An 11,373-nucleotide genomic window follows, 5' to 3' on the forward strand; every position below is an offset into this window, starting at 1 on the left:
ACAGACTAAGAGCTTTTGTCTACACCAGTGTTTCTTAACCATTGCTGAGTCGCCCCCTAGAGGGCCGTAAAAAATATCTGTCTCTCAGCTGTGGGCTGCAGTGGTACTCAGTTGTAATACACTTTTCCACCACTTGTGGCAGTGATGACAATATCAAACAAACAGAAGTCTGGAGCTAAAATCACTGCAAATGTTTTGGAATGTTGACTATCATTCACAATCCTTATGAGTAGAGATGTCCGATAATATCTCTGCTAATGCTTTAAAATGTAATATCGTAAATTATCGGTATCAGTTTCAAAAAGTAAAATGTATGACTTTTTAAAACGCCGCTGTACGGAGCGGTACACGGACGTAGGGAGAAGTACAGAGCGCCAATAAACCTTAAAAGGCACTGCATTTGCGTGCCGGCCCAATCACATAATATCTACGGCTTTTCACACACACAAGTGAATGCAAGCCATACTTGGTCAACAGCCATACAGGTCACACTGAGGGTGGCCGTATAAACAACTTTAACACTGTTACAAATATGCGCCACACCGTGAACCCACACCAAATAAGAATGACAAACACATTTCGGGAGAACATTTGAACCCCTTGCAGCACTAACTCTTCCGGGAGAGCATGTCCCAAATTCCAAGCTGCTGTTTTGAGGCATGTTAAAAAAAATAATGCACTTTGTGACTTCAATAATAAATATGGCAGTGCCATGTTGGCATTTTTTTCCATAACTTGAGTTGATTTATTTTGGAAAACCTTGTTACATTGTTTAATGCATCCAGCGGGGCATCACAACAAATATAGGCATAATAATGTGTTAATTCCACGACTGTATATATCGGTATCGGTTGATATCGGTATCGGTAATTAAGAGTTGGGCAATATCGGAATATCGGCAAAAAAGCCATTTTCGGACACCTCTACTTATGAGATACAAAAAGACAAAAGGTTTGGGGTTTTTTGCATCGTAATTTGTAATAATCGGCTTGTTCTTTGTGGCCAGCAATGCAGCTAATGGGGGAAATCCGGTCTGCCTCTAAATCACTTTAAAAATGCCAACAAAACCTCATTTAGGTTACGTAACCTGTATAATAACCACTCTGTAGCGACATTGTTATTGTAAGAGCGAACACTGAGGAACTCTTTTCGAGCGTATTAAGACATTGTCTTGCGACGGCATGCTACGGCAAGAGATAAAGCTATAGCTTCTGCGTCAACAGCTGAATGGCTTTTGAGTTTGTAATGCACAACACAATGCGATAGGACACCAATCTGTACAGTCTGAAAAACAATCACAATACAGTATCTGTGAAGTATTATTTAATGTTTTGTTTGTACAAAGTGTATGTAGTTGTACAAACAAGCGCGACATGCTACATGTATCATGACCGATATTATAGTGACTCACTTGATAGACAGTTGTGCGTTTGGTGCAGCTGCCCAAGGACATTTTTTTTCGGTTTAAGTTGGGTAATGACTCCATTTATGTCAGCATAGCTTGGCTCCAAGTTCCGCATTTGCAGCGTAGAGACCTCACTCTCTCGTCTTCCGTCGGCTGCAACGTTTCTCTTTGTGTTCGCTTCTATAAGCAGTAATTCATCCTCCGTATATTCGGCTTCTAAAAGTTAAGGTTGTGAATTCTGATTTGTCCATAATTATCGTGCTCAGAGCAATGCAGAGAGAGACTTATTTTTCGCTGTTTGAAGCGAGGAAGAAACGTGAGGCTCAACAATTCTGATTGGCGAACATGTCTGCCACTCAAATGCAGAGGTGGGTAGTAGCGCGCTACATTTACTCCGTTACATCTACTTGAGTAACTTTTGGGATAAATTGTACTTCTAAGAGTAGTTTTAATGCAACATACTTGAGTATATTTATAGAGAAGAAACGCTACTTTTACTTCGCTCCATTTATCTACATTCAGCTCGCTACTCGCTACTGATTTTTATCGATCTGTTAATGTGAAGTGAAGTGAAGTGAATTACATTTATATAGCGCTTTTTCTCAAGTGACTCAAAGCGCTTTACATTGTGAAACCCAATATCTAAGTTACATTTAAACCAGTGTGGGTGGCACTGGGAGCAGGTGGGTAAAGTGTCTTGCCCAAGGACACAACGGCAGTGACTAGGATGGCGGAAGCGGGGATCGAACCTGCAACCCTCAAGTTGCTGGCACGGCCGCTCTACCAACCGAGCTATACCGTCCCAATGAATAATGAACACTTTGATTGTTTTGGTTTGTCAGACAGACCTTCAAAGTAGGATCTATCGCATGACTGCGTTTCACCAATCAAATGGTGACGTTTCACTCCGTTTCACCAATCAAACAGAGCCAGGCGGTCACATGATTAAGCTTACATGTACTCAACGTCAAATTTGAGGAAGCACATCGCGGTAAGTAACGTTAGTAGATATTTTGGCTGTCACTGTAGGCCATGGGTGTCAAATTACACGGCCCGCCGTGTAATTTCACTTGGCCCTTGAGGCGATATCAAATTAACACTAGAGCTGGCCCGCCGATTATATACAGCGGCGGTGCCGCGGTAACACCGCATTCACCGCTAATTCTCATACTTGCCAACCCTCCCGGGAGAATCCCAAATTTCAGTGCCCCTCCCGAAAATCGTCACGTTCGCTTTTCATCCAGTCCAACGAGTGCTGGCCCAGTCACATAATATGTGCGGCTTCTGCACGCACACACAAGTGAATGCAATGCATACTTGATCAACAGCCATACAGATCACACTGTGGGTGGCCATATAAACAACTTTAACACTGTTACAAATACACGCCACACTGTGAACCCACACCAAACAAGAATGACAAACACATTTCGGGAGAACATCCGCACCGTAACACAACATAAACACAACAGAACAAATACCCAGAACCCTTTGCAGCACTAACTCTTCCGGGACGCTACAAGGTCTGTGTTTGTGGTGGTGGTGGGGGGGGGGGTGTATTTTGTAGCGTCCCGGAAAAGTTAGTGCTGCAAAGGGTTCTGGGTATTTGTTCTGTTGTGTTTATGTTGTGTTACGGTGCGGATGTTCTCCCGAAATGTGTTTGTCATTCTAGTTTGGTGTGGGTTCACAGTGTGGCGCATATTTGTAACAGTGTTCAACTAGTTTATATGGACACCCTTAGTGTAACCTGTATGGCTGTTGGTCAAGTATGCTTTGCATTCACGTGTGTGTGCGTACAGAAGTCGCACATATCCTTGTAACTGGGCCGGCACGTTGTTAAAATGGATGAAAAGCGGACGTGACGACAGCTCGTAGAGGACGTTAAAGACTGTGGTCCGGGTGGACTACGAGATATAATGAATGATGAACACCTTTGTTCGATAATGAAAGTTGCCTCAGCTAAAATCCTGAACCCCGACATTAATGAACTAGCATCCAAGAAAAGATGTCAGGTATCTGGCTTGGGCACATCAGATTAGATCAGTGTGTTTCTAATTTATTAGCCTGTGGAAAAAGTTAATGTTGATATTTACCTCAGAAGGCTGCAAATAGAAAAGAGGCATTACATTTTTATTTAAATTGTATTTGATATGCCATTGATATTTTTTAATTATTATTATTATTATTTGACCCTGGATTTTGCATGTCACTATAAAGTTATATATAGACTTGGTTGTTAAATATTCAATGCAAAACTTGTTTGGGTCCCTATTAAAAGTTTAATTTGTTCAAACTGGGCCCGCGGCTTTGTTCAGTTTTAAATTTTGGCCCACTCTGTATTTGAGTTTGACACCCTTGCCGTAGGCTGATGTTGGCTTCCCTGCTATGAATCACTGTCAAATGTACATCGTGTGGGGACATTTATTAACGCACTGCAGCCTCATAGACACGCACACACACACACACACACGCATGCATAGAAACACCAATCATATAATTGCAGGTGCAGCCCACACATGGTTTGCATAAAGGCATTATTTTCCCTTGTGATCTCTGCCTACTGAGCCTATGGTGCTGTTAAATTATTGTGGCTTAATTTTTTTTATGTTAATGTATTATTATTTAATATATATTATTGTTTTAGTTGATATTCCTGGCTCTGAATTTGCTCATTGCTATTTTTATGTTTTTGTGCATTATTTGTTGCCGTCATCATTAAACGAACAGGTTACTCATCAGTTACACAGTACTTGAGTAGTTTTTTCACAACATACTTTTACTCAAGTAAATATTTGGGTGACTACTCCTTACTTTTACTTGAGTAATAAATCTCTAAAGTAACAGTACTCTTACTCGAGTACAATTTCTGGCTACTCTACACACACGCAGTCGCACACACACACACACGCATGCATAGAAACACCAATCAGTGTGTTCCGAGGTGCAGCCCACACCTATCAGTTTATGGTTTGCGTGAAGGCTAACTTGTTATTTTCCTTTGTAATCTCTGCCTACTGAGCCTATGGTGCTGTTAAGTTATTGTGGCTCAATTTGCCTTAATTTTTTTATGTTAATGTATTATTTAATATATATTATTGTTTTAGTTGCTTAAGAGATATTCCCGGCCGTCATCATTAAACGAGCAGGTTACTCATCAGTTACTCAGTACTCGAGTAGTTTTTTCACAACATACTTTTTACTTTTACTCAAGTAAATATTTGGGTGACTACTCCTTACTTTTACTTGAGTAATAAATCTCTAAAGTAACAGTACTCTTACTTGAGTACAATTTCTGGCTACTCTACCCACCTCTGCTCAAATGCCAGTGACGGCAGAGAGAAAAAAAACTCAGCCTCTGGCGGTTACGTAATTGCACGAATTAAAACCTTGATGTGGATTCGATGTTGATTATTCGTGCAGCCCTAGTGCACAATTAAAAATAGATGTCTTTCCAATGGCATTATCTTAATGCTTAACAAGCAAACTCCACAAATAACCTAGAACAGGGGTGTCCAAAGTGCGGCCCGGGGGCCATTTGCAGCCCGCAGGTAATTTTTTAACGGCCCCGCGGCACATTCTAAAAATACGATTTAAAAAAAAAAAAAAAAAACATAAAAAGTGGTATAAAAGAGCAAACAGGTGAAATGTAACAAGAACATGTTGCAATGTTTACTCTAACAACACAAAGCTGCCATGCAGGCTGTTTCTTTCTTTAAAAAATAATAATGAATCAAAATCAATGTCATTATGAATTATTGACCTATTCAGAGCTCCAATTACATCACATTAAATATCCCACTTTGGAATATTTTTGGGGGAAAATATTTTGTGTCTGCCATATAAAAAACTAAGCTGTTTTGTTTAAAGAAGAGCCTAAAACGAACAAACAAAAAACATAAACAACAACAAAAGTTATAATTGACAGATAGATCTGAAGTTGATCTATTGTGTTAAAAGTAAAAAAAAAAGTATGATTTATTTTTTAATACTTTACTGAGCAGGACCCTTTTGGATCCCCAATAATTTTAGTGGGGCTTTTTTTTTAATTTTTTTAAAGTGTCTATTTAGTGGTTGCTCAAAAATAATAATGAATTATAATAGTATAGTATAATTATAATGAGTTTTGCTATGAACTCCAATTATTATATAATCTCAAATATTCCACTTTAAAATGTTATTAGGGGAAAATATTGCATATTTTGTGTTTTTTCCATAAAAAAACTGGGTTTTCTTTGACAAAAAGAGCATACAACTTAAATCTTGAAAAAACACTTTATATTGACAGATAGACCTAATGTTGATCTGGAGATTTAGACCTTGAATAATAATAATACTAAATAATGACACATTTTTTATTTTTTTTACCTAAACCCTTTGGGGTCCCCAGGTTCAAGCCTGAGTGGAGGCCTACATGTATATTTTTATACATAAATTGTATTGTTTTTTAAAATAAAATATATCAAAATGGCCCCGGCTTGCTTTGATATTTCAGTGTGCGGCCCTCAGTGGAAAAAGTTTGGACACCCCTGACCTAGAAAGAAACCACTGGATTGGATAAAGTTGCAGTAACACACCAAATCTAGCAGATGGCACTGTGGTGAATAAATGTGCAGACGCAATACTGCCCTGCCACCAAGAGAAATGTTACACATTTTTTTAATTATCTTTATCATTTTCTATATTCCACTAGTAGAAATTAGAGGTAGGACTTCAGCAATCATGTTTTTGACCTTATCAAACATTTAAAATGGAGCAAATCTTCCCAAACTCACCTCAAAAATGTCGCTCTCAGGTGTATTAGGGGTGGCCGTCGCCTTGGAGATGCTGGGTAAATTCGCCGTAACGGCCGCCACGTCGATACTCTACTTCTACTGTGCCGAGCTCTACCCGACCGGATTGAGGAACACGGCGACGGGGATGTGCAGCATGGGTTCCAGGATCGGAGGCTGCATTGCACCGTTTCTGCTGCAACTGAGTGAGCATTTTTTTCAGTAAGGGGCGTTTTGTTAAAACGTACAAGTGGCTTCGTTTCAAAACATCCATCTTTGTCGCACAGACTTCTACATCAAGCACCTGACGTACGTGACCATGGGGTGTATGGCCGTGTTGTCTGCTATTCCACTGCTCTTCATGCCAGAGAGTTTTAGGCGCCCTCTCCCTGAAACGCTAGAGCAGATGCCCAAGAGACAAAGGTAGGACGCTTGAGTTCATTTGTTAAACTTAATATGAAAGAAATCCCTCTATATGCTTTTTGGAAATCACCACTCGCTACGATCTGCGGATTTGAACATTTACTTTGACAATGGTACTCCAATGACCATGGAGATCGCTGTGAAGTACCTATGAGTCTGGCTTGACTGTGAACTTAACTTTAAATTACATATTGACTATCTCATTAAGAGAACATACCACTATAGAGATCATCAAACTGTTTTACATTTCAAGTCAGAAGGAAAATAATCTGTCAATTTATTTGACCAATTATTGACTATGCGGACATTGTTTATTTTAATAACTATGATATACACCTTTACCTTTAAGCCAGGGATGTCCAAAGCGCGGCCCGGGGGCCATTTGCGGCCCGCAGGTGATTTTTTAACGGCCCCACGGCACATTCTAAAAATACGATAAAAAAAATAAAAAACATAAAAAGTGGTATAAAAGAGTAAACAGGTGACAATAAAATGTTGCTATGTTGACTCTAATAACACTAAGTTGTCATGTAGGCTGTTTATTTCTTTAAAACATAATAATGAATCAAAAACAATGTTATTATGAATTATTGACCTATTCAAGGCTCCAATTAGGTCACATTAAATATTCCACTTTGAGATATTTTTGGGGGAAAATGTTGCATATTTTGTGTTTGCCATATAAAAAACTATGTATTTTTTCTTTTTTAAAGAAGGGCCTAAAATGAACAAACAAAGAACATAATAAACAACAATACAAGTTATAATTGACGGATAGATCTGAAGTTGATCTCGAGACTATTGTGTTAACAGTTTAAAAAAAAATTACGATATATTTTTTAACACTTTACTGAGCAGGACCCTTTTGGATCCCCAATAATTTTAGTGGGATTTTTTTTTTTTTTAAGTGTCATTGCTCCAAAAAAAAAAAAAAATTTAAATCAATGTTATGAGTTATGTTATGAGCTCCAATTATTATATAATCTGAAATGTTCCACTTTAAAATTTTATTGGGGGAAAATATTTCATATTTTGTGTTTTTTCCATAAAAAACTGGGTTTTCTTTGACAAAAAGGGCATACAACTTAAATCTAAAAGAACCAAAACGTTATATTGACAGATATACCTAATGTTGATCTAGATATTTAAACTTTGAATAATAATAATACTAAATAATGACATTTTAATTTTTTTGAACCTAAACCCTTTGGGGTCTCTGGGATCAAGCCTGAGTGGAGGCCTAAATGTATATTTTTTATACATAAATTGTATTGGTTTTTAAAATAAAAAATATCAAAATGGCCCCCGCTTGCTTTGATTTTTCAGTGTGCGGCCCTCTGTGGAAAAAGTTTGGACACCCCTGCTTTAAGCTGATACTGAGGGCAACTGTGTTGACTTAGTTTGACGCGTGCAAATGATTCAATGTCCAGTACTGTGGAAATATGTTTGGATAGGACAATCCGTTTATTTTAAGCTATCAAAATGAAATCAAATGTAGGCTACAGAACATAATGTGACAGCAGCGAGACCTGACCACAAACGGCACGGTCGAAAACTGTCTGTGTCCTCCCTGCAATCGCACCTGAGTGCTACCACCTGAACCCTAGATTAGATGAGGTTACCATGGCAACCGCACCATAGCAACGTTCCTATCCCCGCGTGCGACTAGTGACAACCATCAGCATGAACAGAGGCCAGCAATCATTTAGAGCAGACCTGGGCAAATCAAGGCCCGGGGGCCAGATTGAGCTTTTCAATCTGGCCCGCCGGACATTCCCAAATAATTGTTTTAGATGTTTAAGACGTACAGTGTAGCTGCCATTATGATGTGCAGTGATGTTTTCTAATGACCGGAGGTCTTCAACTATACTAAGTCTTTCAATGCTTGGAATCTGCATCATATACTAGTTACTATGGTCATCTAATTAGTTACTATGGTCATCTAATTAGTTACTATGGTCACTAAGAGATATCTCAGATTGTAGGAGGGTTTTTTTTCACTATGTTTGTTGCATTTTGGTTGCGTTTCGGTTGATTGTAAAATATGTTGTCAATATTCGGTGTTTTATCATTCATAGTTACGGTAATATTGTAAATCCCACATTCTTTATTTTCATGTACATTCTGGGTGTTTCATTCAGTGAAAAAAAATTCAAATTCCATTCCATTTGTTAAGGCGGTCTGTCATAACGTTTTTAGCTTTCAATCATTATTGTGAGGTTTTGTATTAATGTTCCTAAAAATAGATATACCGGCCCCCAGACACACTTTTTTATCTAAATCTGGCCCCCCGAGTAAAATAATCGCCCAGGCCTGATTTAGAGAAAAAAAACAAAAAAACAATATAAACAAAATAAGGAAATTTGGCTCCAACACACCTTAAACCTCTTAATGTTTTGTTTAATACCCTGTGTAGATTTATTTTAAGTTGTCCATACAGAACTCATTACTGGAGCCAGTTGAGCTGGGTGTATACCCAGCTCAACTGGCTCCATCCTGACAAGCGACGGCTGTACCACTGGTTTCTATTTATTTTCAAGTGTATTTATTTTAATCTATCAGCATATTTGAAATGTTTTCTTGTGCCCTTTACATCATCCTACCCTCTAAGACACTCTCAATATCCTACATACTGTCCCTACTGTGCGTTAAGAGCCTTTTCTTTTAGAGCCCCCTTCGTCTGGAATCATCTGCCTGTTTCTCTGAGGTCTTTATCAACCATTGGTCCCTTCAAAATGTCTCTTTTTGTTTATCTTAAAACTGAATGCCACTGTATTTAGTATGCCCTTGGTTGGAATTTAATTTAATTGAATAACATTAGATTTATTTTACTGCATTATATGTTGTTCTATTGTAAATATTGTAAATTCTGAGAGAGTTGTGTGAGCTGAGAGTAGAGATGTCCGATAATATCGGACTGCCGACATTATCGGCCGATAAATGCTTTAAAAATGTAATATCGGAAATTATCGGTATCAGTTTCAAAAAGTAAAATGTATGACTTTTTAAAACGCCGCTGTGTACACGGACGTAGGGAGAAGTACAGAGCGCCAATAAACCTTAATGACACTGCCTTTGCGTGCCGGTCCAATCACAAAATATCTACGGCTTTTCACACACACAAATGAATGCAACGCATACTTGGTCAACAGCCATACAGGTCACACTGAGGGTGACCGTATAAACAACTTTAACACTGCTACAAATATGCGCCACACTGTGAACCCACACCCAACAAGAATGACAAACACATTTCGGGAGAACATCCGCACCGTAACACAACATAAACACAACAGAACAAATACCCAGAACCCCTTGCAGCACTAACTCTTCCGGGACGCTACAATATACACCCCCCCGCTACCCAAATTCCAAGCTGCTGTTTTGAGGCATGTTAAAAAAAATAATGCACTTTGTGACTTCAATAATAAATATGGCAGTGCCATGTTGCCATTTTTTTCCCATTACTTGAGTTGATTTATTTTGGAAAACCTTGTTACATTGTTTAATGCATCCAGCGGGGCATCACAACAAAATTAGGCATAATAATGTGGTAATTCCACGACTGTATATATCAGTATCGGTTGATATTGGAATCGGTAATTAAGAGGTGGACAATATCGGATATCAGCAAAAAAAAGTCATTATCGGACATCTCTAGCTGAGAGGTATCTGAGCAAAATTGTCTTTAATGATTATCTGTAATTGTTTGTTGTGTAACTTGTCCTATGTTGTACTGTATTGTGTTAATTTTAAATATCTTTGGTCCCCCTTGAAAACGAGATTCTGCATCTCAAGGGGTTTTCCATTAATACATTCAAGTTGAGCAAGTTTAGTTATTAGGCAGTAGACAAAAGAAACAGGAACAACTAGCAGATCAATTTCCAATGTTTACCTTTTCTAAACAACACGGTTGGAAATAAAGGATTGTAGTTCTTACCGCCCACCAGCAGGGGGAGCTGGAAACTGGTAATGCTGCGTGTTGAGAGACTCAGATGCTTCCTGTAGAAGACGTCATCATAAAAGAGGAAAAGTTGATCTTGAAAATGTTTCACAGTGTAAAATGTAAAAGTTAAACACTGCGTAATACCAAAAACTTGAAAAATAGATCCAAAAAGGGGACATAATGAGAGCTTAAATGGTGTTTCAACCCAAAAAAAAGGGGGGCCGACAGGGACATACAAATAGTATGTAGTATGAATAAAGGGGTAACAACTATTCACTTGCAATGTGTCACACCAATTACTTCATTATTATCACACCTATTATTACAGTAATTTCACACTAAAATAAACTCACCTTAATGTAGAATCAGTGGGACTTTTGTTCTTGTCTCCTTGAAGCTCATTTTGCTAGCTTACCATTAGGCGTGAAATTGTAGCCCGTGTGATAGTGCGACAGGGCGGAAGTGGACATTATTTCAAAATAAGATACCCGTTAGACAAATAGGCGGAAGTGGACATTATTTCAAAATAAGATACCCGTTAGACAAAAAAATCAAATGGATGCAATTTCAAAGTAATTTATTTCTTTACAAAGTATTTGGAGACAATAATAAAAATGAAAGAGTGGTGCACGATATAGACTTTGCTAAATGTAAATTGATTTCTTGTTGTCTTTAAAACAAGATTTAAAGTTTGAAAGCAGGTAGCCACAAAATGTGAAGTAGTAGTTCTGTTTTAAAAAAAGGTCTACAAATTTAGTTTTAATTTTTAATTCACTAAATGAGCTAACATTTGTTGACCATCCCTGGTCTAATAGTACTCCACTAAACAG

General features: G+C 38.2%; 1 protein-coding gene and 1 long non-coding RNA gene across 6 annotated transcripts in view; one reads left to right on the top strand and one right to left on the bottom strand.

Annotated features, from left to right (window-relative positions):
* LOC133665016 (uncharacterized) overlaps positions 1 to 10,999 on the bottom strand; it is a 47,487-nt gene extending 36,488 nt beyond the window's left edge. For 4 of the 5 annotated variants that reach the window (XR_009828672.1, XR_009828675.1, XR_009828671.1 and 1 more), the window contains exons 1-4: positions 10,897 to 10,999; positions 10,538 to 10,599; positions 6,479 to 6,571; positions 6,178 to 6,376 (exon numbers count right to left, since the gene is read on the bottom strand). This is a non-coding gene — a long non-coding RNA (uncharacterized LOC133665016). The remainder of the gene's footprint in view (positions 1 to 6,177; positions 6,377 to 6,478; positions 6,572 to 10,537; positions 10,600 to 10,896) is intronic. The other variant, XR_009828674.1, reaches the window with a different exon arrangement.
* The window catches only part of LOC133665010 (solute carrier family 22 member 4-like), a 51,342-nt gene that overhangs the window by 36,546 nt on the left and 3,423 nt on the right, over positions 1 to 11,373 (top strand). Inside the window, exons 9-10 of the mRNA XM_062070146.1 lie at positions 6,198 to 6,380; positions 6,462 to 6,597. Coding sequence (XP_061926130.1) covers positions 6,198 to 6,380; positions 6,462 to 6,597 — 319 coding nt within the window. The remainder of the gene's footprint in view (positions 1 to 6,197; positions 6,381 to 6,461; positions 6,598 to 11,373) is intronic.

The sequence above is a fragment of the Entelurus aequoreus genome, linkage group LG14 (assembly GCF_033978785.1).
Source record: "Entelurus aequoreus isolate RoL-2023_Sb linkage group LG14, RoL_Eaeq_v1.1, whole genome shotgun sequence".
Taxonomy (NCBI): domain Eukaryota; kingdom Metazoa; phylum Chordata; class Actinopteri; order Syngnathiformes; family Syngnathidae; genus Entelurus; species Entelurus aequoreus.